The sequence below is a fragment of the Primulina eburnea genome, chromosome 16, assembly GCF_022965805.1.
Source record: "Primulina eburnea isolate SZY01 chromosome 16, ASM2296580v1, whole genome shotgun sequence".
In the NCBI taxonomy this organism is placed as follows: domain Eukaryota; kingdom Viridiplantae; phylum Streptophyta; class Magnoliopsida; order Lamiales; family Gesneriaceae; genus Primulina; species Primulina eburnea.
Window position 1 is genome coordinate 11,335,946 of NC_133116.1, and position 25,796 is coordinate 11,361,741.

Here is a 25,796-nt window from a genome sequence, read left to right on the forward strand (position 1 = left end):
TTACGATATATGCATGCTGAGTCTTTAGGCTCACTAGACTTGATTGTTGTAGGTACTGATGAGGTCGGGGCCGAGGGCGGGGACCCGTGAGCTGGCTTGGGTCGGCAGTAGTGGAACCCGAGGACCTCATTTTAAGCACTTACGATTTTTTTTTTCATGCTCAAACATTTTATCTCTTGTTGAATTATTTTAAATTGTTACTTTGCAAACATTAAATTTTTCCGCTGCTATTTTTAAACATTAAACATTATTTAACAGTTTATTTTATGAATTTGATTCTCCGTTTACTTTAAAAGAAAATTTTTAATTTTTCCGCAAATTTTCACCCACGAATTTTCGGGCCTTTACATAAACCGTACCGTTCACCGAGCTAGGCTATTACAATATTTAATTTAAAATTTTAAACCTAATAACTTTATTTAAAAAATCTTAAATTTTTAGGGAAAAAAACATATCAAGTTAATATATTTATATTATGATTTATGCGTATGAAATATAATATAGAGATATATGTTCGTATACATAATTGAATCACGAATCTTTATTCATTGATACAAACATAAAAATTTAAAAGTATTTTTAAAAAACACAAAAAGTGAGTTATAGCTTTTATATAATAATAAACCTAATAAATTATGTTGAAAATATAATATTAAAATGTGTATGTTGAATGTTGAATGTTGAATGTTGAAAATTAGGTGTTGAATATTGAAAATTAGTGTGTGATGATGCATGTAATGATGAATTTATTTTTAGATTATGTGTAATGAAACTCTATAAATAGATCTCTCATTTGTGAAGAAAATAACAATTGAGTAGAGAGAAAAATATTATAAAGTGTGTAGTTTGGTAAATTTTGAGAGTTTAATATTTTTACTTTTTATCATAAATTTTTACTTTTTCACAACACGTTATCAGCACGAAGCTCTAAAAGTCCTACATACTTTTCCAAGCTCCAAACAGAAGAAAAAGGTAACAAAATTAATTATATTTATTTTACTATTATTTATTTATTGTGTATTTATTTAATATACAATATAATGTTATTATTAGAAATAATAAAATAAATTTTTCATAAACTTGTTATAAATCCTAGGAGGATGTTAAGACGATATCCCACACTCCCGGTAATGGATACGACAAGTATAAAAGCCTATAAGGTTTTTAAACAAAATAAATTATGTGTGACACCTCGACCCAATTTTAAATAAAATACAGCGGAAATTAAAATTTTTCTTTTGAGGGAGGAAGAAATAACATTTCATAAAATAACTTTAACAAAAGTACATACATGATCATTCAAATGATATACAAAATACAAAACATCATTCCTATGATCATGTCTAAAGCTCGCCAAAATGGCCTTCACTTCCTTCCTCTTATGCATATGACTTCAGCCCACATCAACGTCCCGGCTGGTCGCTCTTATCTGCATCACATGAAATAAACTGAAATGAGTATAAAACTCAGCAAGTAGAACTCTTACATAGCAATAACATAATCTGTAAAACATGACTTTGAAATCATAAATATCATCCTCTTGAAACATAACATTTCATAACATTTCGTATCAATAAAACTGTAGTGATGGTATTTCTCTTTGCTATGGGGATTGATATCAATAGTATCTATAACTGTGGGTGCCAATATCCCATCGATATAAATCGATAACTGTGAGGGATAAAAGCCTATGGGCGATGATCATTTAATTGCATGCAATTCTCTGACTATGTATCTATCAATCCAGAAAACATTTGAACTCTCTCTTGGCATTTAAACCAATACTTTGAGACTATATCTTTTCTCTTGTATTCCCTTTTTCTATTATTTGAGACATAACAATGCCTCCAATATATATATCAAATGAATCAATACATAATCAATAAGCAATTGAAGGAAATAACACATTAAAGCCTTTGAAACACAATACATATATCATCATGTGAGCAAAAGAATGAGATTCCACTTACAACCAATAGCAACCTCCAAACTAAACACTTGATACACCACCTACAATAATAATCCATAAATATAACCATTATCAACTCAATATCCAAGAATCTATAACATAAAACCCAATAAACCAACTATAACATTAAACCCAATTCACCACTTCTCCAAAACCATGAATTAACACATCCAAAAGCTTACCTTAGCTTCCTAGAGCAACAAAGAACCTCGATCTCAACTCGGAAATCCAACTAAAAGCTTGAATCAACGATTAGAAATCAAAGAAAATGGGAAAACCCTAAGCTTCCCTTGGAGAATCACGAAAATGGAGGAAAGAAGAAGAGAAAATGAGGTCAACCACTCCAAAAGTACACTTAAAATCTCGACCATGCCTCTACTGTACATGACCGCGGGTGCGCTCCAACCAGCACCGCGGGTGCGCTGACACGGCAGAACCCTCGAACTGTACCCTGAAACAAACGACCGCGGGTGCGGTCCTGCAATCACCGCGGGTGCGGTCTAACTCTACCGCGGGGGCGGTGCATAGGCAGAACTACCAATATCCATAACACATGACCGCGGGTGCGGTCCTTGCACGAGTGCGGGTGCGGTGCTGCCCCAGCGAAGACAAAAAACAAGGCAACTAAAATCAAACCGCAACAACACAACAACAATACACATCAACTATAAGCAACTATACCTCAAAACAATAATAACCAACTATACTATAACCCAAAGCATAACTATAAACATCTAACCAAATAACCCAATAAACAATAAAGACTTAAACCGTACCGTTCACCGGGCTAGGCTATTACAATCTCCCCTCCTTAAGGGAATTTCGTCCTCGAAATTGACATCACTGCACGAACAACTCAGGATACTTCTCTCTCATCTCATCCTCTGGTTCCCACGTAGCCTCTTCGATCAAATGATTCCTCCAAAGGACTTTAACGATGCCGATCTCTTTATTTCTCGACACTTTAACTCTGCGGTCCAAAATCTGAACCGGAATCTCTTGATACGTCAAATTCGGCGTCAAGTCCAATGGCTCGTGGCGAAGAACATGGGAAGGATTCATAACATACTTCCTGAGCATCGAAACATGAAACACATTGTGAACTCTGTCAAGATCTGGCGGTAGGGCTAATCTGTAAGCTCGATCACCGACTCTATCCAAGATCTCAAACGGGCCTATAAATCTCGGACTCAACTTGCCCTTCTTGCCAAACCGCATCACACCCTTGAGAGGTGCAATCTTCAGAAACACGTGGTCGCCAACCTCAAACTGCAAAGGCCTACGACGAACATCTGCATAGCTCTTCTGTCTCGACTGTGCCGTCTTCATTCTCTCTCGAATAACTGCAACAACATCAACTGTCTGCTGGACCAACTCTGGACCCAACATCTTCCTCTCACCAACCTCATCCCAAAACAAGGGAGATCTACACTTTCTGCCATAAAGTGCCTCATACGGTGCCATGCCAATCGTCGCCTAGTAACTGTTATTGTACGTGAACTCAACAAGAGGCAATTTAGAATCCCAACTACCAGAATAATCAATAGTACAAGCTCTGAGCATATCCTCTAGAATCTGAATGACTCTCTCTGACTGACCGTCGCTCTGAGGGTGATATGCTGTACTGAAAGCTAACCGTGATCCCATAGCCCTGTGCAAACTCTTCCAAAACTCTGAAGTAAATCTAGGATCACGATCAGACACGATCGACACTGGAACACCATGAAGTCTAACAATATCTGCTATGTACTCCTCAGCATACTGATTCATGGAGTACGTCGTCTTGACTGGGAGAAAATGAGCTGACTTGGTCAATCGATCAACAATGACCCAAATAGAATTAAAACCTTTCTGCACTCTGGGAAGACCAGTCACGAAATCCATCGTAATATGCTCCCACTTCCACTGAGGAATCGGCAATGACAACAATGTCCCAGCAGGTCTCTGATGCTCAATCTTAACCTGCTGACAAGTAAGGCACTGAGAAATGAACAAAGCAATATCTTTCTTCATACTTGGCCACCAATAGAGTCGACGAAGATCTTGATACATCTTGGTGCTGCCTGGATGTATCGAATATGGTGCGGTATGAGCCTCTGTCAAAACATCCCGTCGAATATCATCGCCAACAGGAACACAAATACGGCCTCTGAAAGTCACCAAACCATTTCCATTCAAACCAAACTCTGAATTCCCTCTCTCTTCTGCTCTAGCTCTCAACTCTGTCAACTGCAAATCAGTAGCCTGCTCTCTACGGATCCTGTCCGTCAATGTAGACCGAATGACCAACGCTGAAAGGCGAGCAATGGTCCCCGGAAGTACCAAATCAATCTCCTCTCTCTGCAAGTCCAACAATGGCTTCTGAATCAAAGAACTCAAAGAAGAACTCGACTTACGGCTCAAAGCATCTGCTACAACATTTGCCTTCCCTGGGTGATAACTGATCGTCACATCATAGTCTTTGACAAGCTCTAACCACCTCCTCTGTCGCATATTGAGCTCTTTCTGGGAAAACAGATAATTCAAACTCTTGTGGTCTGTGAAAATCTCACACTTTTCGCCATATAAGTAATGTCTCCAAATGTTCAGGGCGAAAACCACAGCTGCTAGCTCTAAATCATGCGTCGGATAATTCTTCTCATAGTCTTTCAACTGGCGAGAAGCATAAGCAATAATCTTACCTCACTGCATAAGAACTGCACCGAGACCCTTCTTCGACGCATCAGTGTAGACAACAAAATCCTCAGAACCACTGGGCAATGCTAGAACAGGAGCTGTCGTCAACTTATCTTTCAGCTCTTGAAATCCACTCTGGCAATCAAGAGACCACTCGAACTTCACAGTCTTCCTCGTCAGATTGGACAATGGCAGGGCAATCTTGGAAAAATCTGAAATGAAACAACGATAATAACCCGCCAAACCAAGGAAACTGCGTACCTCTGAAACAGTAGTAGGAATAGGCCACCTCTGAATCGCCTCAATCTTCACTGGATCAACTGCTATGCCATCCTTCGAAACAACATGGCCTAGAAAAGAAATCTGCTCCAACCAGAACTCACACTTCTTCAACTTGGCATACAGCCTCTTCTCTCTCAACAACTGCAGAACAACTCTGAGATGCTCTGAATGAAGCTCTCTGGTCTTGGAATAGATCAGAATGTCATCGATGAAGACAATGACGAAACTATCCAAATATGGCTTGAACACACGGTTCATCAGATCCATAAAGATCGAAGGAGCATTGGTCAGACCAAAAGACATCACCAGAAACTCATAATGACCATACCTGGTCCTGAACGCAGTCTTAGGGATATCAGACTCCCTAACCTTCAACTGATAGTAGCCTGACCGAAGATCAAGCTTCGAAAATACAGTAGCATCATGAAGCTGATCAAACAAATCATCTATCTGTGGCAACGGATACTTATTCTCGACAGTCACTTTGTTGAGCTCTCTGTAATCGATACACAGCCGCAAAGATCCATCTTTCTTCCTGACAAACAGAACTGGAGCTCCCCAAGGCGAAGAACTCGGCCGAATGAAACCTTTATCTAACAGATCTTGCAACTGCGTCTTTAGCTCTTTCATTTCTGTAGGAGCCAATCTGTACGGAGCCTTAGAAATAGGAACCGTACCTGAAATTAGATCAATCGAAAACTCAACATCTCTGTCCGGCGGCAAACCCGGAACATCATCCTCAAACACAAATCCCTCACAACAACAATATCATCAATATTCAACTTAATCAATCTATCCACATCCACAATAGAAGCCAAAAACACATCACAACCTCTACACAAAATCTTCTCAGCCTCAAGACACGAAATAAAAGGAAGGACCAGCGAAGTACCTGTGCTGGCGAGCATACCTCTCTTGCCATCATCTGCAAAGGTCACTGTCTTAGCAATGCAATCAATAACAGCACGATAGGTCGATAGCCAATCCATGCCAAGAATAACATCAAAAGCAACCATCGGGATAACAATCAAATCAGCAAAAACAACTAGCTCCTCAATACGAACAGGGCATGCATACACAATCTAAGTCGGGCACAAAACATCCCCCGAAGGCAAAACAACACTAAGCTGGAGGGAAAGAACAGAAGCAACTATACCCAAAGATCTCAAAAACAAATCAGACATAAAAGAATGAGTAGCACCTGTATCTATCAATGTCATAGCTACCCTGTCTGCTATTAATATAGTGCTAGAGATCAATGAAGAATCATGATTAATACCTTCCTTTGTCATCGTGAAAATGCGCCCCTGAACTTTTTCTTTACTGGATCCCTTTGGACAGTCTTTGGCAATATGGCCTGCAGTGCCACAACGATAACAAGAACTAGTGCCAAATCTGCACTCACCTCGATGAAGTCTGCCACACTTGGGACACAAAGGCCTCTCGGGATCAGATGGAACTGCTGGTGGCTTAGGACTCGAATCTATCTTGCCTTTCCCCTTGAATTGCTCTTTGCCTCTTTGATTCGATCCCTGACCCCTCTGAGTAAAGGAATGATGCCTCGCCTGTCTCTCCTTGGCGATATCTTTCTCATCCTGCTCCGCCAATAGTGCTTTAGACACAATCTCTTTGAAAGACACGGCTTTGGACATGTTGATATCTCGTCTGATCTCTGCTCTAAGGCCTCTAATGAAATGAGGGCCTTTATCTTTGTCATTGGCAGCAATATACGGAGCAAACAAACAACCCTCTTCAAACTTGAGAATATACTCGTCAACATTCATGCCACCCTGTCGAAGCTCCAGAAACTCAGTCACTTTCCTAGCTCGAAGTGCATCGGGGAAGTACTTATCATAGAACAGATCAGTGAACTCTGACCACTTCAATGCAGGAACATCAACACCAACTTTAGTCGCATTCCACCAGATGCGTGCAGCTTTAACCAACATGAATACGGCACAACTGATCCTGTCTCTGTCTTCGTAGCGAAGATGATCAAATATAGCCTCAAGAGCCTTGACCCACTCGACTGCTACCAACGGATCTGTACGGCCTGAAAATTCTGGCGGATCCATTCTCTTGAAAGAAGTAAAGACACTGTCAGTACCAACAGCCTGAGCCACCTGTCCTCTACCCTATCCTCTGCCTTGACCTGCTCCTTGCATACGAAGCAATTGTTGGATCTGTTCACTATGAACTTTGGCCTGCTCTTTAAGCAACTTGCCGAACTCATCGACAACTCTCGAGGAAGAACTATCCTCACCCTCTACTGCTTTCCTCTTAGGTCCCATACTCTACAATGTGCTCACAAAAGACATATCAATATATAACAATGAATAGATGCAAAAGAAAACATACCCGGACCGTTGAAAGTAGACGAAGTCATATGCATTGGTCCGAAGAACCGGTGCTCTGATACCACTAAATGTGACACCTCGACCCAATTTTAAATAAAATACAGCGGAAATTAAAATTTTTCTTTTGAGGGAGGAAGAAATAACATTTCATAAAATAACTTTAACAAAAGTACATACATGATCATTCAAATGATATACAAAATACAAAACATCATTCCTATGATCATGTCTAAAGCTCGCCAAAATGGCCTTCACTTCCTTCCTCTTATGCATATGACTTCAGCCCACATCAACGTCCCGGCTGGTCGCTCTTATCTGCATCACATGAAATAAACTGAAATGAGTATAAAACTCAGCAAGTGGAACTCTTACATAGCAATAACATAATCTGTAAAACATGACTTTGAAATCATAAATACCATCCTCTTGAAACATAACATTTCATAACATTTCGTATCAATAAAACTGTAGTGATGGTATTTCTCTTTGCTATGGGGATTGATATCAATAGTATCTATAACTGTGGGTGCCAATATCTTATCGATATAAATCGATAACTGTGAGGGATAAAAGCCTATGGGCGATGATCATCTAATTGCATGCAATTCTCTGACTATGTATCTATCAATCCAGAAAATATTTGAACTCTCTCTTGGCATTTAAACCAATACTTTGAAACTCTATCTTTTCTCTTGTATTCCCTTTTTCTATGATTTGAGACATAACAATGCCTCCAATATATATATCAAATGAATCAATACATAATCAATAAGCAATTGAAGGGAATAACACATTAAAGCCTTTGAAACACAATACATATATCATCATGTGAGCAAAATAATGAGATTCCACTTACAACCAATAGCAACCTCCAAACTAAACACTTGATACACCACCTACAATAATAATCCATAAATATAACCATTATCAACTCAATATCCAAGAATCTATAACATAAAACCCAATAAACCAACTATAACATTAAACTCAATTCACCACTTCTCCAAAACCATGAATTAACACATCCAAAAGCTTACCTTAGCTTCCTAGAGCAACAAAGAACCTCGATCTCAACTCAGAAATCCAACTAAAAGCTTGAATCAACGATTAGAAATCAAAGAAAATGGGAAAACCCTAAGCTTCCCTTGGAGAATCACGAAAATGGAGGAAAGAAGAAGAGAAAATGAGGTCAACCACTCCAAAAGTACACTTAAAATCTCGACCATGCCTCTACTGTACATGACCGCGGGTGCGCTCCAACCAGCACCGCGGGTGCGCTGACACGGAAGAACCCTCGAACTGTACCCTGAAACAAACGACCGCGGGTGCGGTCTAACTCTACCGCGGGGGCGGTGCATAGGCAGAACTACTAATATCCATAACACATGACCGCGGGTGCGGTCCTTGCACGAGTGCGGGTGCGGTGCTGCCCCTGCGAAGACAAAAACCAAGGCAACTAAAATCAAACCGCAACAACACAACAACAATACACATCAACTATAAGCAACTATACCTCAAAACAATAATAACCAACTATACTATAACCCAAAGCATAACTATAAACATCTAACCAAATAACCCAATAAACAATAAAGACTTAAACCGTACCGTTCACCGGGCTAGGCTATTACATTATGTCACTCATTATAATATTATGATATGATATACATAATTATTTAAACATGTTTAATATTATATATACCATATTATTACCATAAAATTATACAAATACATACCTTTATTTTTTTGTACACCAACGGTCATAAATGTTAAAAAACGGCTAGTTTTTGCCCTATAAATATGATCTCATAAACACATTCAATCACTCCAACTTTCTCTTCTTCTCTAAAAATTATTCATCCTCAAAATTTTCGAAGAAAAAAAGAAGATGGCTTTCGCAAGGTTATTTTTAATTATTTTAGTTATCATACTCATGAGTCTTGTATTTATCGGAGAATATCCTCCTCGTGTGTTTTCTTTATTTTTACGAATACTTGTACTTGTTGTTTATCCATTACTTTGTATTACAATATTCATTAACTAATAAAATGCATCGTGATTTTTAGTACCACCATGGCAAACTTGACAAAGCTCGAATTCATCGCTCTTGACATTACTGGGAAAAACTATATGCCATGGACTCTAGATGTAGAAATGCATCTTGAGTCATTGGGTCTTAGCGAGACCATTAAAGAAAATGGCATATGCACGTCACAAGAAAAGGCAAGTGCCATGATATTTTTGATTCGACATCACGACGATAGATTGAAATTTGAATATCTGACTGAAAAAAATCCCATGGCTTTGTGGAAGGGATTAAAAGAAAGATTCGAACATATAAGAGAAGTTATACTTCCGACCGCCCGGGATGAATGGAATACATTGAGATTCCAAGACTTTAAAAAAGTCAGTGATTACAATTCCGCGATGTATAGAATAATCTCGCAATTAAAATTTTGTGGACATGAGGTCACAGAATCTGAGATGCTTGAAAAAACATTTTCCACGTTTCATGCATCAAATATTACTCTACAGCAACAATATAGAGTACGTGGATTCGCGAGATATTCTGAACTCATCGCCTGTCTTCTTGTGGCGGAAAAGAACAACGAGCTTCTAGTGAGAAATCATCAGTCCCGACCCACTGGATCAACAGCATTTCCAGAAGTAAATGTTGTAAGTAAAAATGAATTTAAACCTGGAAACCAAAATCAATTTCAAAGACAAGGTTTTGGTCGAGGTCGAGGTCGTGGACGTGGACGTGGACGTGGAATTGGTCGTGGTCGTGGACGCGGCCGTGGTTTTGAAAATAATAGAGATAGTTATTTTTATAATTCATCTCAAAAGAGCGTCCCAAACCATCCACTGAAAAGGCATCATGAGAATACAAGTGTTAATGAGAATCTCTCAAAAAGATATGAAAGTTCTTGTTACAGATGTGATACTCCAGGACATTGGTCCAAAGTTTGTCGAGCCCTTGAGCACCTTTGTAAACTTTATAAAGAATCATTAAAGGGGAAAGAAAAGGAGACCAACTTCACTGAACGCAGTGACCGTTTGAGTGATTCAACTCATTTTGATGCTAGTGATTTTATGAATGATTTTTCTGGAAATGATCAATATGCTTGTGGGATAGAAATGAACAATATTGATGCTGCAGATTTTCTCAACGATATCTCTGAAAATGAACAATATAATGTTAGAATATAAATGTACAATAATTTATTTTCATGTATTCATAGAATAATGTTTTATTGTATAATTATGATATGTGTTATATTTAAATATATATTGCCAGTAATTTATTTCATTGCATATTTTTTTTTGAAGTTCAAATATGGAAAATGCTATGAGCAAAGCTGAAGTTTGCATACCCGATAGTGGTACAACGCACACTATCCTCCGAGATAAAAGATATTTCTTGGAACTAAAACCAACAAAAACAACGGTGAATACAATATCAAGTCCTGTAGACTTGATTAAAGGATGTGGTAAAGCACAATTTTTGTTACCTAATGGTACAAAATTTTTGATCAATGATGCTTTATATTCACCACAATCGAAAAGAAATTTGTTGAGTTTTAATGATATATATTCCCATGGGTATGATACCCAAACAATGAATGAAGGGAATGAGAAATATATGTGTCTTATCACATATAAATCAGGAAAGAAATATGTGATGGAAAAACTACCAATGCTCCCTACTGGATTGCATTATACATATATAAGTCCAATTGAATCAAATATGGTAGTTGATAATTCTTCAATACTGATCAAATGGCATGATCGATTGGGACATCCTGGTTCAACAATGATGCGAAGAATTATAGAAAATACACATGGTCATCCGTTGAAAGACCAGAAGATCTTTCAGAATAATAAGTTTCAATGTAAAGCTTGTTCTCTCGGAAAACTTATTATAAGACCATCACCAGGCAAAATCCAAACTGAATCACCAATGTTTCTTGAACGTATTCAGGGTGATATTTGTGGACCAATCCATCCACCATGTGGACCATTCAGATACTTTATGGTATTGATTGATGCCTCCAGCAGATGGTCAAATGTATGTTTATTGTCAACTCGAAATGTTGCATTTGCAAGATTACTTGCTCAAATAATAAAATTGAGGAATCAATTTCCCGATTATACAATCAAGAAAATTAGACTTGATAATGCTGGTGAATTTACTTCCCAGACTTTAAATGATTATTGTATGTCTATGGGAATCATTGTTGAGCATCTTGTTGCTCATGTACATACACAGAATGGATTGGATGAATCATTGATTAAATGTCTGCAAATGATTGCTAGACCAATGATTATGAAAACAAAACTCCCTATTTCTATATGGAGACATGCAATTTTACATGCCGCTGCATTAATTCGCATCAGACCGAGTGCATATCATAAATACTCCCCATTACAGCTTGCATTTGGTAAAGAACCAGACATTTCTCATCTGAGAATTTTTGGATGTATGGTGTATGTGCCTATTGCACCATCGCAACGAAAGAAAATGGGACTTCAAATAAAGGTTGGAATTTATATCGGTTATAATAGTCCATCAATCATTTGATATCTTGAACCTCAGACAGGAGACATGTTCACAGCACGTTTTGCTGATTGTCATTTTAATGAGAAAATCTTCCCAATGTTAGGGAGAGAACAGAAACATACCGAAAAGGAAATTACGTGGTATGTATCATCATTGTTACATATGGATCCAAGAACAAAACAATGTGAAAAGGATGTACAGCAAATTGTGCACTTGCATAGAATAGCAAATCAAATACCAGATGCATTTTCAGACACAAAAGGGGTAACTAAATCATATATACATGCTGCAAATGCCCCTGCTCGAATAAAAATTCCAAAGAAACAAATGGAAGATACTCATGATGTCATTAAACGCCTGAAGCGTGGAAGGCCAGTCGGTTCCGAGGATAAAAATCCTCGAAAAAGAAAATTCATAGAGAAACACGATGATCACAAAATAAAGAATGATGTTTCTGAAGAAACAAATGATGATCACAAAATAGAGAATGGTGTTCCTGAAGAAACACATGATGATGAAAATGTTCTGTCAGAACCACAAACTGACGAGAATCATGCAATCTCTATCAATTACATTAATACTTGAAAAATATGGAACCGAAAAGATATAGATGAAATTGATGATATATTTTCTTATAATGTGGCAATCGACATCATAAATGATAACGAAGATCATGAACCAAAATCTTTTGGTGAATGTAAAAATCGGCAGGATTGGATAAAATGGAAAGATGTCATCCAGGTTGAATTAGATTCGCTAAATAAACGTAATATTTTTGGACCTATAGTCCTTACACCTGAAGGTGTAAAACCTGTTGGATGCAAATGGGTTTTTATTCGAAAGCGAAATGAGAAAAATGAAATCGTAAGATATAAAGCTCGACTTGTTGCACAAGGTTTTTCTCAAAGGCCTGTAATTGATTATGAAGAAACGTATTCTCCCGTGATGGATGCAATTATGTTTCGGTATTTGATTAGCTTGGCGGTATCTGAAAATTTAGAAATGCATCTTATGGATGTTGTTACAGCTTACTTATATGGATCACTTGATAGTAATATATATATATGAAAATCCCTAAAGGATTTAAGATGCCTGAAGCACAAAGTTCAAAACCCAGAGAATGTTATTCTGTGAAATTACAAAGATCATTATATGGGTTAAAGCAATCCGGCCGAATGTGGTATAATCGGCTAAGTGATCACTTGATGAAGAAGGGATATGTAAATAATTCAATATGCCCTTGTGTTTTCATTAAGAAAACAACATCCGGATGCGTAATTATTGTTGTATATGTTGACGATTTAAACATCATTGGAACGAGTAAGAAAATTCAAGAAGTTGTGTCATACTTGAAGGAAGAATTTGAAATGAAGGATCTTGGAAAAACCAAGTATTGTCTGGGTTTGCAAATTGAACAAAAAGAATGTGGAATGTTTGTTCACCAGACAAATTATACAGAAAAGATCCTTAAATGTTTTAATATGGATAAATCAAATCCTTTAAGTACTCCAATGGTTGTTAGATCATTAAACATAGAAAAGGATCCATTCCGTCCATGTGAAGATGATGAAGATATTCTTGGTCCAGAAGTACCATATCTAAGTGCCATCGGTGCCCTTATGTACCTTACAAATTGTACAAGGCCTGATATATTTTTTGTCGTGAATCTGTTGGCAAGATTTAGCACATATCCAACAAAGAGACACTGGAACAGAATTAAACATATATTCCGTTATCTACGAGGAACGACAGACTTGGGACTTTTGTATTCAAAAGATGCTAATCCAAGTATAATTGGTTATGCTGATGCTGGATACTTATCTGATCCACACAAGGCACGTTCCCAAACTGGATATGTATTTACTCGTGGAGGCACTGCAATATCTTGGCGTTCACAGAAACAAACGCTCGTAACAACTTCATCAAATCATGCCGAGATTATTGCACTACATGAAGCAAGTCGTGAATGTGCGTGGTTAAAATCAATTACCCAACATATTCAAATTTCATGCGGATTATCATTCGATGAGAAGCCTGTTATACTATATGAAGATAATGCTACATGTGTTGCTCAAATGAAAGAAGGATACATAAAAAGCGACAGAACTAAACATATTCCTCCTAAGTTCTTCGCATTCACCAAGGAGCTTGAGAAGAATAAATGTATTGATGTTCGTCACATTCAATCCAGTGAAAACTCATCAGATCTCTTCACAAAGGCACTTCCTACGTCAATATTCAGAAAGCACATATATAATATTGGGATGCGCAATCTACGAAATTTGTGAAGAATTGTTCATGTCAACATCATGGGAGTTTACGTGACTGCACTCTTTTTCCCTTACTATGATTTTTATCCCAATGGGTTTTTCCAAGTAAGGTTTTTAACGAGGCAGTATAAAAACACGTAATGAAGACAATCATTAGGAACATCATCACAAGGGGGAGTGTTGAAAATATAATATTAAAATGTGTATGTTGAATGTTGAATGTTGAAAATTAGGTAAAATTAGGTGTTGAATATTGAAAATTAGTGTGTGATGATGTATGCAATGATGAATTTATTTTTGGATTATGTGTAATGAAACTCTATAAATAGATCTCTCATTTGTGAAGAAAATAACAATTGAGTAGAGAGAAAAATATTATAAAGTGTGTAGTTTGGTAAATTTTGAGAGTTTGAGATCTTTACTTTTTACCATAAATTTTTACTTTTTCACAACAATTTTAAAAATTTCTAATGAAATTTTTTGCAATATAATGATTAATAAATAAGGTAACAGAGAAAGAAAATATGGGACTTTGATTTGGGGCAAAAACTTGTGTGAGACGGTCTCACGGGTCGTGCTCGTGAGACGGATCTCTTATTTGGGTTATCCATGAAAAAATATTATTTTTTATGCTAAGAGTATTACTTTTTATTGTGAATATGGGTGGGTTGACCCGTCTCACAGATTAAGATCCGTGAGACGGTCTCACATGAGATCCACTCTTGATTTGGTGAGATTTTTATATGAAACAGAAAAATATTTATTTTATGGATTTTCACACAAAGTTTTTCAAAAAAATATTATTTTAAACACAATAAAACAATTATCAATAAGTTGAAATATCTTATATTTTGTTATCAAAAAAAGATCTTAATTTTTTTAATTATATGCAATATTTTGAAAATATGTAGAAAATTTATTTCATTTTTTTATGCCAATATCTCTACTATTTTATTAAAGATGAGAGGCACATAAAAACTGTCGAAGCGGACACCAATTTTTTATTGACCATTTTGCCCTTTTGTTTCAGCTCAAAAATATCTCATTCAAAATCAATCCACATCTCCAGCAAACCGTTCCACACAACTACGCACCACGATTCTCTCAGATATAATTGATTTACCTTCACAAATCGTCTCTACAAGGTGGATCTCCTCCAAATCCACGATCTCCTCCAACAAATACTCGGTTGAGGCCTCGACGAACTCAACACCTCATCCATGGCACTCGATCTCCAGCCTCCTGTCTGTCGGTTCAAATTTAATTTTCCGGCCAAGAAATCATAAGGGTCCTTCCGTGATTGATGAAAGATTACTATGTTGTTTTTAGCTCTTTGATCCTCAAGTTTTCGAAGTGATCGGGATAACAAGGCACTACAGATTCTTTAATCTGTTTGCTTTGGATTTTGACTCGCATGATGAGCTAACTCCAGAATAGCCACAGATGCAAGTTTTTGTAATATTTTTCATTTTATGTTCAAGCAAAGACAAGTTTCGAAAGGTACTTCAATTTGGTATTTTGAAAATTATCTGGTCCTCTTGCAGAAGATTCGAGTTACTTTACCAAGGAAGGTTCCGAGAGAACACAAGCTTGATTGAGGTAATGTATTTTTTGGTTGAATTTTGGCTTCTCATTAATTCGAATTGCGTTTAATGTCGGGCTGAAACGGCACGTAGTTGTTAATATGACAGCGTTCTTTTGCAATTTCTGGAAACTGTCTCGATCCATCAATTAAAGCAGTAATCGTTTGCGTCAATCTAATTTATTTCTAGATTCTAGAATTGCGATTCATATGGCTGACTTATGTTCTCAGTTCTCACATGTATTAAAATATTGCAGTTGTGTGTAATTAAAATGGTCATTAACAAGATAAAACAAATCAAAACACAATGGGCAATTGACTACATATGACTCAACTATTCGGGTTTAAGTCATCTAGACGAATTGCTAGAACTTGGAGCAAGCGAAGGCAGACAACGGTTCCTACTTTGAGGAGGGAAAAGAAAATGAAGTTGATGGAGGATAAACAATGGTGGGTTATTGTCCTTATTGTGCATAATGCTGATCACAATATAGAACATGCCTTTTGAGCCTTACTCTTCTTTTTCTTTTGCTTGGGTGGCTGGAGCACGACTTTGATAGCAGAAGATAACGAGGTAAATGATTGCAGCATGTTCAAAGAATGAAGGTACGAATAAAAGAAACTAGAAACTAGCATGTTGGGAAAATATATTTTCTTAACTAAAAATATATATATTTATCAGAACATTGAAAAATTTCTTAGTTTTTGTCGTTGCAAAAAACTCTGTACATGTAAAAATTGAAATACCAAAAAATTAAGAGCCTTAGAACTGCTGAGCTATTTAAACACCTCATGCATGGTGCACATATTCCATTGTAAGTTTTACGGTTCTCTGTTCTGAATAGACCGCCAACTTTTTGTTGCCTTTTGACAGTTCAAATATTGATCCCTTTATTAGGGAGGAATTAAAACAATATGTTAGATTGGTGGCTTCCAAAATCAGCAGACACTTGAATCACTCTTTTCATTTATTTAGAAAATAACAGGAAATGATGAAACTGTGCTTATACACTTGAAGGATGGTGCTATCATGCTAAATGTTTTGGTTCCATTTTCTCATCTTTTTCCTTTCTTTCATTTAGGCAGATGAGCTGAAAGCTGCAAGAGAAGGTTTGTTCTTCATTCCAGTCTATTAAATTTTCCAGAGGTTTGGACTGTCACGTCCAAACTGAGATCATGGGTTAGGTTCGGGAGTCATGCTAGTGGTGGTTAAATGCTACCCATTTAATCCAGACTTTGTGACATTCTGTTGGGAAAACATAATGGGGTAAATGAGTGCAGCATGTTGAAAGAGTGAAGGTACGAATAAAAGAAACTAAAAACTTGAATATTGAATCTCGAGAATACATTTAACTACATTCAGTGTAAGCAGGAGAACCAATCATCTTTCTCAGCTCCTCTCCCTGCACATTTGATATATGACATTATAATCATGTTCAGAAATAGGAGGAAGAAAAGATGATTTAAGTCTTTTTTGTTCAGAATAAATCAGGAAAATAGATGGTAAAAAGAGCAGCATAGGTGAAGCCTCACCTGTATAGGTCATATGACTCGAAAATCAATTTATACCTGAAAAACACATAGTGGCTTATCTCCATATTCATTATTTATGAAATATTTAATAAATAATAATAAATACTTTTATTCAAATCTTTCAAATCTTCTGGGAGTATTTGAAGAAGATGATCGATTATACTGGTATGCTTTCTCTGCAAATAAGGCTTGAACATTTTTTCTCGGTACTCTTACATAGAGGATTTAAATTTAGTGAAAACAAAGACGAATTTAGTATGCTTTTCTTTCACATTTGTAACTTTTGGAGGAGTGTTGACTGTCTTTATTTTGCGCTAGGGATAGTCTTATTTTGATATCATGTATTTTATTGAATCTATGCAATGAGTGGCCTTCCCATTAATAAATTATTCAAAATGTGTTTTTATGTCTATTGGACAACTAAAGGTGGTCTCTTGATGATTTGTGTACATTTTGTTTACTGAGTATGGTGATGAATTTTTTTAAAATTTTATCGAATTCAGACCTAAATGATTACAACAATTAATATTTTTTTAAAAAAAATTTAGAAACAAAAGCTTATGTACTTTTTGTTTATCGAGGATGGTGATGAATTTTGTTGAACTTTAACGAATTTCAAAAAATTTAAGAACCCTATATGAATGATAGAGATGTCAATATTAATGTGTATAAAAAAAATCCAGTAACTTTGGCTAACTGATCTAAGATCAGTGATAATTCATTTCAAACAGAAACAGTGGTGCTGAGAGAGATCTATATGCCCATGGTTGCTAGATCCCCCGTTCAAATTTCACGCTCGAGGTAGTATAGCCTTCAAGTTGTTCAATCTGAAGCCCGAGTTTTGTTCCTAAGGCCACAAGGTTTGGTATCTACTCTTTGTGAATAATAATGTTATATTTGAGTTCTGACGAGGACATAGTAGGATGGTCGAATATTAACATCTTAGTTGTCTCGTGAAGATTAAAAGGGGAAGCCAAAAACCAGCCTTCAACATTAGTGGCCTATTCACCTACTATACCAACTCAAACATTCATTATATACATTGTTTTATTCATAATTGCCTTTGTATTTTTTTCTCAAAAGCTGAAGGACAATGGTTGCAAACAAAGCATTTGTATAAATCGCATACTCAATTCAATGGATTAGATATACTCGCCCTCATCTTCATCTGGTTTGTTTTTAACAATCAAATAGTTTATGTTCTATGATTTATTATGTTACTTTATATTAGTGGTCATATCAAATTCATCTGTTCGTTTTGATCTTGCAGGTGAGATAATATATTTATTACGAGCTTCAAGATCTTATGATCTAATCTCTCACATATTCTCAACAGATTCACTAAATCATTATATTAGGACTTCTTATACATTGTTTTATTATAATCTTTAGAGATAAATTTACATTTTGGGTGGTAGATTTTAAACTCAAACTTTCAAGATCTAGCAGAGTTCTTATATTTTTAAGACATTTTTTTGACTAGAAATATCGCAAGCAGTTTTGAGATGGTTCTTGGCTGAATAAATATATCAGTTTTATAATTATGTTTTCAAAAGAATTATTTTATGTTATTTTTTAACAGTTCTAAATAATTTCATTATTCATCAATCTACATTAATATGGCACTAGCCACCGAGGCACACACGTTGCGTGTGTCATTAATATATGAGAATAATATATTAAATCTTCCTGATTTTACAATACCATGAGAGTAAAAACATTTGTACTTGATCCATGAAAAGCCAGAGATTCCAAAGCTTAAATAAATATGTCAAACTCAATTTGTTACCTCACATGATATATGTGTTGATCTTAAAAAATAATATTCTTTTGAAGCAATAATATCATATCATTAGAAATAATGATAAACTTCAATGTAAAAGAAGTAAAATTTAATAGCACCATTTTGAATTGGTTACCAAATCTGGTTGTTAGAATAAGGTTATGGGAAACTTTTTTGATTCTTAGGTTAATATGAGCAGCACAATTGGGTGCCTAAGAATTGACATTTAGAAATGGAAAAGAGTTCTTCAGTCAGAAAGTATTGATATGTTGAATGTCTTGTCTTATTATTTACTTTTCTTTATGGTTGTATTCAGCAGTTTTGCTGTACCTCACTGACCTTTATCTGCGATTTACTCAATGATGTACGTGTTGAATTTCTTACTTTGTTTTTATTTGGATCATTAATGGTTACTAGAAGCAGGTATTTTGGCTAGTTATTTTAGTAATGTTACAACGATCAGCTCCTGTGCCTAAAAGATCTGATGATGCAAAAACAGATTGGCACAATGGACGGGAAATTAAATACGCATCTGCTAATATTGTATGCTTCAGAAACAGGAAATGCCATAGATGCTGCTGAGCAGGTTGGTCGTAAGGCAGAGCGCCGCGGTTGCCCTTCTGTCTCTGTCCTCTCTGTGGATGAGTTTCATCCGGTATACTTCTACTCGTTATTTCAGAACATACCAACTTTCAGTTTTTTTAAATGTTTTGTAGGCTGACTATATTGGTTACTTGGCCAGAGTGACTTCCCAAAAAAAGAGAAAGTGATTTTTGTGGTGTCAACCAGAGGACAAGGAGATGCCCCTGATTCTATTAAGGTTTTATTTATGTTTAATGATAATAAATTCTTTGTTTTTGTGCTTAGCTTTAATCCGTCATAATCAAGATTATTTGGCAGGGGTTTTGGAGGTTTTTGCTGCAAAAAAATTTGTCACATGGGTGGCTTACTGGAGTTTGTTATGCCGTTTTTGGATTGGGTGATTCAAGTTACCAAAAATATAATGTAAAGTTTTTATTTTTACTTTATTAAATCATCTTATGACCTTATTTCTAGATCAACACCTTATTACAATTCATGAACTTATTTCTAAAGGAAGGTATTCCTTCTTCCGCTGTAATAGCCTAGCCCGGTGAACGGTACGGTTTAAGTCTTTATTATTATGGATTATTTGGTTAGATGTTTATAGTTGTGCTTTGGGTTATAGTATAGTTGGTATTATTGTTTGTTGGTTTGGTTGATATGGTTGGTTATAGTATTGTTGTTGTGTTGTTGCGGTTTGATTTTAGTAGCTTGGGATTTGTCTTCGCTGTGACCAGACCACACCCGCACTCGTGCAAGGACCGCACCCGCGGTCATGTGTTATGGATTTTGGTAGTTCTGCCTTTGCACCGCACCCGCGGTAGAGTTGGACCGCACCCGCGGTGTAGCACCGCACCCACGGTGATTGCAGGACCGCACCCGCGGTCGTTTGTTTCAGGGTACAGTTTGAGGGTTCTGCCGTATCAGCGCACCCGCGGTGGTTGTTGGAGCGCACCCGCGGTCATGTACAGTAGAGGCATGGTCGAGATTTTAAGTGTACTTTTGGAGTGGTTGGATCATTTTCCTCCTTCTTCTTTCCTCCATGCTCGATTTTTCTCCCAAGGAAGCTAGGGTTTTCCCATTTTCTTTCATTTCCAACCTTTGATTCTTGGATTTGGTTGGTGATTCGAGTTAAGATCAAGGTTCTTGGTTGCTCTAGGAAGCTAAGGTAAACTTTTATTGTTGTTTATGCTTGGTTTTGGAGAAGTGATGATTTGGGTTTAATGTTAGAGTTGGTTTTATGGATTATATGTTATGGATTCTTGGATATTGAGTTGATAATGGTGTTATTTATGGATTATTGTTGTAGGGGGTGTATCAAGTGTATAGTTTGGAAGTTGCTATTGGTTGTAAGTGGAATCTCATTCTTTTGCTCACATGATGATATATGTATTGTGTTTCAAAGGCTTTAATGTGTTATTCCCTTCAAGTGCTTATTGGTTATGTATTGATTCATTTGATATATATATTGGAGGCATTGTTATGTCTCAAATCATAGAAAAAGGGAATACAAAAGAAAAGATAGAGTTTCAAAGTGATTGTTTAAATGCCATAGAGAGAGTTCAAATGTTTTCTGGATTGATAGATACATAGTCAGATAATTGCATGCAATTAGATGATCATCGCCTATAGGCTTATATCCCTCACAGTTATCGATTTATATCGATGGGATATTTGCACCCACAGTCATAGATACTATTGATATCAATCCACCATAGTAAAGAGAAATACCATCACTACAGTTTTATTGATACGAAATGTTATGAAATGTTATGTTTCAAGAGGATGGTATTTATGATTTCAAAGTGATGTTTTACAGATTATGATATTGTTATATAAGAGTTCCATTTGCTGAGTTTTATACTCATTTCAGTTATTTTCATGTTATCCAGATAAGAGCGACCAGCCGGGACGTTAATGTGGGCTGGAGTCATATGCATGAGAGGAAGGAAGTGAAGGCCATTTTGGCAAGCTTTTGACATGATCATACCAAAGTTTTTATGAGGCCACACGTGCTTCCAAAAGCAACTTCTTTTGGTTCATGAATTTGATTGGTTACAATATAATGACAAAGCACTTGATCAAACAACTCTTGTCTGTTTGTTCTTGCTGACAACATTCAAATGCTTTTTGTTGTTGGTTGGTTGAGGGGCTGATGGAAGTGTGTTTTAGCTACAGGTTGATCTGGAAACCTTTGACTTGCATTTTGTTTCATGTGCACTGAGTTTTTCCCAGCTAGTTAATTTTCTTAAGAAATGCTTGGGTACTAGAGGGATGAGTTGATTTGTTTTTTTCAGTTCATCTGTCTATTTGAAACTCATGTGCAAGGTATGTAAGTATCCATAGGTTACACATGCTCCTACTGGTAAACATGAGTATTGAGTTGTTTGAAAATATGATAGATATGAACAGTTATCATATATATTGAATTTGCACCTTAGTGATCAAGTTTGTTTGTAATTATAGACCAAGAATCTTCGATTAAGTAGAGAGGGCAGTGGGAAGGATGTGCGCCACTTTGAGTTCGATGTTGTTTCATCTGTAAGTCATGCTAAACATTCTCAAATAGGCAGTTGTCCGTTTTCTTTTATGGTTAAAACCATACATATGTTCTTTTCTATTAATGTGTTGTGTTCATGTCTGCAGTCAATAGAATATGAAGTGGGCGATGTTCTTGAGATTCTTCCAGGTCAAAGTTCTGCCGCAGTAGATGCTTTTATACAGCGTTGTAATTTGAACCCTGAGTCTTACATAACTGTATGTAGTTCTCCATTTGAATTTCTTTATCGGTGCTTTTTCTTGAAGATTTTTTCAGTGTTTTCCGTGTGCCAATATCACAAATGTAATACTATCCCCTCTTGATCGTTCCTTTAATACTTTTTTCTATGTCTTGTTTAATCATCAGTTGTCCATACATGTTACACGGACCACTGGACTCTTGCATTGGTTACCATGATAATTTTATTATTGGATTTGAATGTATGCATTGTATTCGCAATAAAAGGAAAGCCAAGAAGGGATTTGGAGCTTTGAAGTTAGACATGAGCAAAACATATGACCGCGTAGAATGGAGATACTTGGAAGCCATCATGCTGAAGTTAGGCTTCGCTGCGAGTTTTGTAAGGCTGATCTTAAAATGTATATCTATTGTCTCTTATTCATCCGTGTTAATCACAATACTTATGGTAAGCTGATCCCAAAGCGTGTTATTCGTCAAGGTGATCCTTTATCTCCATATCTATTTGTTTTATGTGCTCAAGGACTTTCGGCCATATTATCTCTTGCGGTGCGAAATAAACTGTTTCAAGGAGTTAAAATTGCCCATAATTGTCAAGAAATCTCTCACTTACTGTTTGCAGATGATAGCTTAAACTTCTTTCGTGCTAAGGAAACAGAGTGCATACAGCTTCGAAGATGTTTGAGAGTTTATGAAATAGCTTATGGACAAACAGTAAATTATGATAAATTGGCCCTCACCTTCAGTCCGAGTGTTTCTTTGGATACTATAAATGCAATCCAGACTACCTTCTCTATACCTGTGGTTCAAGGCCATGAAATTTATTTGGGCCTTCCTACGTTCTCTCTTCGTAGTAAGCGCATTCAATTCTCTAATCTTCGTGAAAGACTTATCAAGAAGATCAATGGCTGGGCATCACGGTTTTTCTTTGCTGTAGGAAAAGAAACTCTGATTAAATCAATCTTGCAAGCCATACCCTCTTATGCAATGTCCTGCTTTAAGCTACCTATTTCATTATGCCATGAACTGGAGCAGTTGTGCGCTAAATTTTGGTGGAATAAAACAACCGATGGAGAGGGAATGCATTGGGCTAGCTGGAGGAAATTATGTAGACCGAAACAATATGGAGGTATGGGGTTTCGTAATCTCTCTGAATTTAATCGTGCTTTTCTTGCTAAACAGGTATGGAAAATTATTACGGATCCTTCCTCGCTTATGGCACAAACGCTCAAATCTCGATATTTTAAAGATTGTGACATTATGGATGCTATTTTAGGATCGAATCCATCCTACATATGGCGATCGATCCTTTGGAGTCGAGATCTTATTCAAAAAGGATTAATGTGGAGAGTGGGGAATGGATCCCACATCAATGCACTTATTGATCGTTGGATTCCTAATCTCTTTTCTGGGAAAAGCTCGATGACAGGCTCAAGTGGTTGAGTAAGGTTCAAGAACTTATTTCATGTGACAGAACGTGGAATGAAGTTGAGGTACGCTCCAAATTTCCTTCGTTCGAAGCAGAATGTATTCTTGATATACCTCTGAGAAATCAGCACACTGAAGATGATAGATTCTGGAAGTGGGGAAAGAAAGGCAAGTACACAGTTAAATCAGGCTACCTGGCTCAAATTGGATGCTTCGATCCACATGAATCTCTATCGCATTCTCGTTGGAAAAGCGGTGGAAAAAGATTTGGCAGCTAAACATCCCACATAAAGTTCGAATATTTTTTTGGTGTGCGAGCAATGAATTAATTCCCGCTTAACTGAACTTGTTTAGAAGACATTTACATACATATAGATGTTTTTTTTATTGTAGCTCTTCGAATGCTTCAACAAGCCATTGTCTAATCTTTTGCCCCCTTGTAAGGCATATCTAGAAAGGTACGCTTTTTTGGCCATATCTAAAGAAATGTGGTGTGTTGTCGTTTATATCATGTGAGTTGTGCCTAATGGATCAAGTTTCACCTGCTGAATTTGAATTGTTTGCAATGCTGGCTTGGGAAATTTGGAAAGAGATTTGTATTTTAAAACATAATAGCCATAATCCCAACAAATATATTAAAGTTGAGTGTGTTATGTCGTATCTTGAGCAATTTAGAACAGGTAGATGTGCTTGAAATTTAGCTTCAGGGGAGGTGCAGAGTAGCAGGGATATGAGGTGGGTGCCTCCTCCGTTGGGGCAGTGGCGACTTGATGTCGATGCTGGGTTTAATGATACTGTTGGTAAATATAGTGTGGGTGCTGTGATTCAAAATCATTTTCGAATTATTTTTGCTGCCTCAGCCATTGACATACGAAAACCAGGATCAGTGTTGGAGGCAGAACTCTCGGCTATTCATTTTGGTTTGATGCTTGCTGTGAGAGGTAACTTTTCTGATGTTTGGGTTTTCTCGAACTCCTGTAATGCTGTTAAAGAGGTGACGTCGAAGTCTGAGGCTCGCAACCATCAAGGACTGTTAGTCTTGAACATATTGGATATTTTAACTTCTGGTAGATTTAAAAAGTTAGATCATGTTAGTAGAAATGCAAACAAGTTAGTGCACTGTTTAGCGCGTTTTGCTTTATCTCATCCTTCTCGTTCATGTTGGATGGAAGATTTTTACCCATCGTGATTGATGGATTTAGCTACTGTTGATTTAATTAATGTATAATATCTGATTTCCCCACAAAAAAAAGTGATTCGAATTCTCTCAAACTGACACGAAACTAGTCCGAACATCGCACTGATAATAATTAATAACACAAAGGAGGTAAACCCAAAAAATTTGGAAGTTGATTCAAGAGGCAAACCCAAAAAATTTCTATAAGACACATGAAAATTTAAAAGTCTCTTCGTCCAGTTAAGAGGGTCTGCCTGGATCATACCAAAAAGGGGAACAATAACTCAGAAAATCTTACTAAGATAAGTTCCCTCCACTCTGCTGCCACAAATTAATGATATCAGTAGCTTGATTGAGCAGAACAACCATCTGTTTCTGGGAAATCCAAGGCTTACTCTCCAGAAAAATTTTAAGCTCTTCCCAAGCATCTTTCCTCGGCCAAAAATAATATGGGCTCAAAGGAACAGTCCCATGACCTCCCGCAATCACTTGATCTAAAGCTATCCCTATGTTCTTTTCCATCCAAACGAATTTCAAAACCAGCCTCGGTCCCTCCATAGGCATCACCACAACTCCCACTTTCTTCTTTACTTTTATTATTGTCAAGATCATGATTATTATTATCCAAGATCAATGATTCATGAGTGGTAGAGGGAGATGAAACACGGATTTTGAAGGGTTCGAGTTTGATTTTGCTGGGTTGGGGTTGATGATAAGAAAAAGGTGGAGTCTTCAAGGTAAAAAATATTGAATCTCTGGGGAGTTTTGATTTGAGAAAAAGGTCTAAGTGGATTCTCGTTGTGGGTTGAGACTTGAGAGCACACCGGTGTGAACATCTTGTCCTCCGCTGGCAGAATTA

The 25,796-nt window shown here is 36.7% G+C and overlaps 1 protein-coding gene and 1 long non-coding RNA gene across 2 annotated transcripts; one reads left to right on the forward strand and one right to left on the reverse strand.

Moving 5' to 3' along the window:
• Nucleotides 1–1,254: 1,254 nt before the first annotated feature.
• LOC140817191 (uncharacterized) lies at nt 1,255–3,548 on the reverse strand. The gene is made up of 3 exons (XR_012114730.1): nt 2,152–3,548; nt 1,971–2,010; nt 1,255–1,429 (listed from the first exon to the last, which is right to left on the reverse strand). It is a non-coding gene; the product is annotated as an uncharacterized lncRNA (long non-coding RNA).
• A 20,942-nt stretch (nt 3,549–24,490) lies between these two features.
• LOC140816025 (uncharacterized) lies at nt 24,491–24,949 on the forward strand. The gene has a single exon (XM_073175091.1). It carries the CDS (start codon nt 24,491–24,493, stop codon nt 24,947–24,949), a length of 459 nt encoding a protein of 152 aa, XP_073031192.1.
• The last annotated feature ends 847 nt before the right edge of the window (nt 24,950–25,796 follow it).

Bases quoted from the DNA above. Each gene is read 5' to 3' on its own strand.
- LOC140816025 (XM_073175091.1), top strand. From the start codon at position 24,491: ATGAGGTGGGTGCCTCCTCCGTTGGGGCAGTGGCGACTTGATGTCGAT.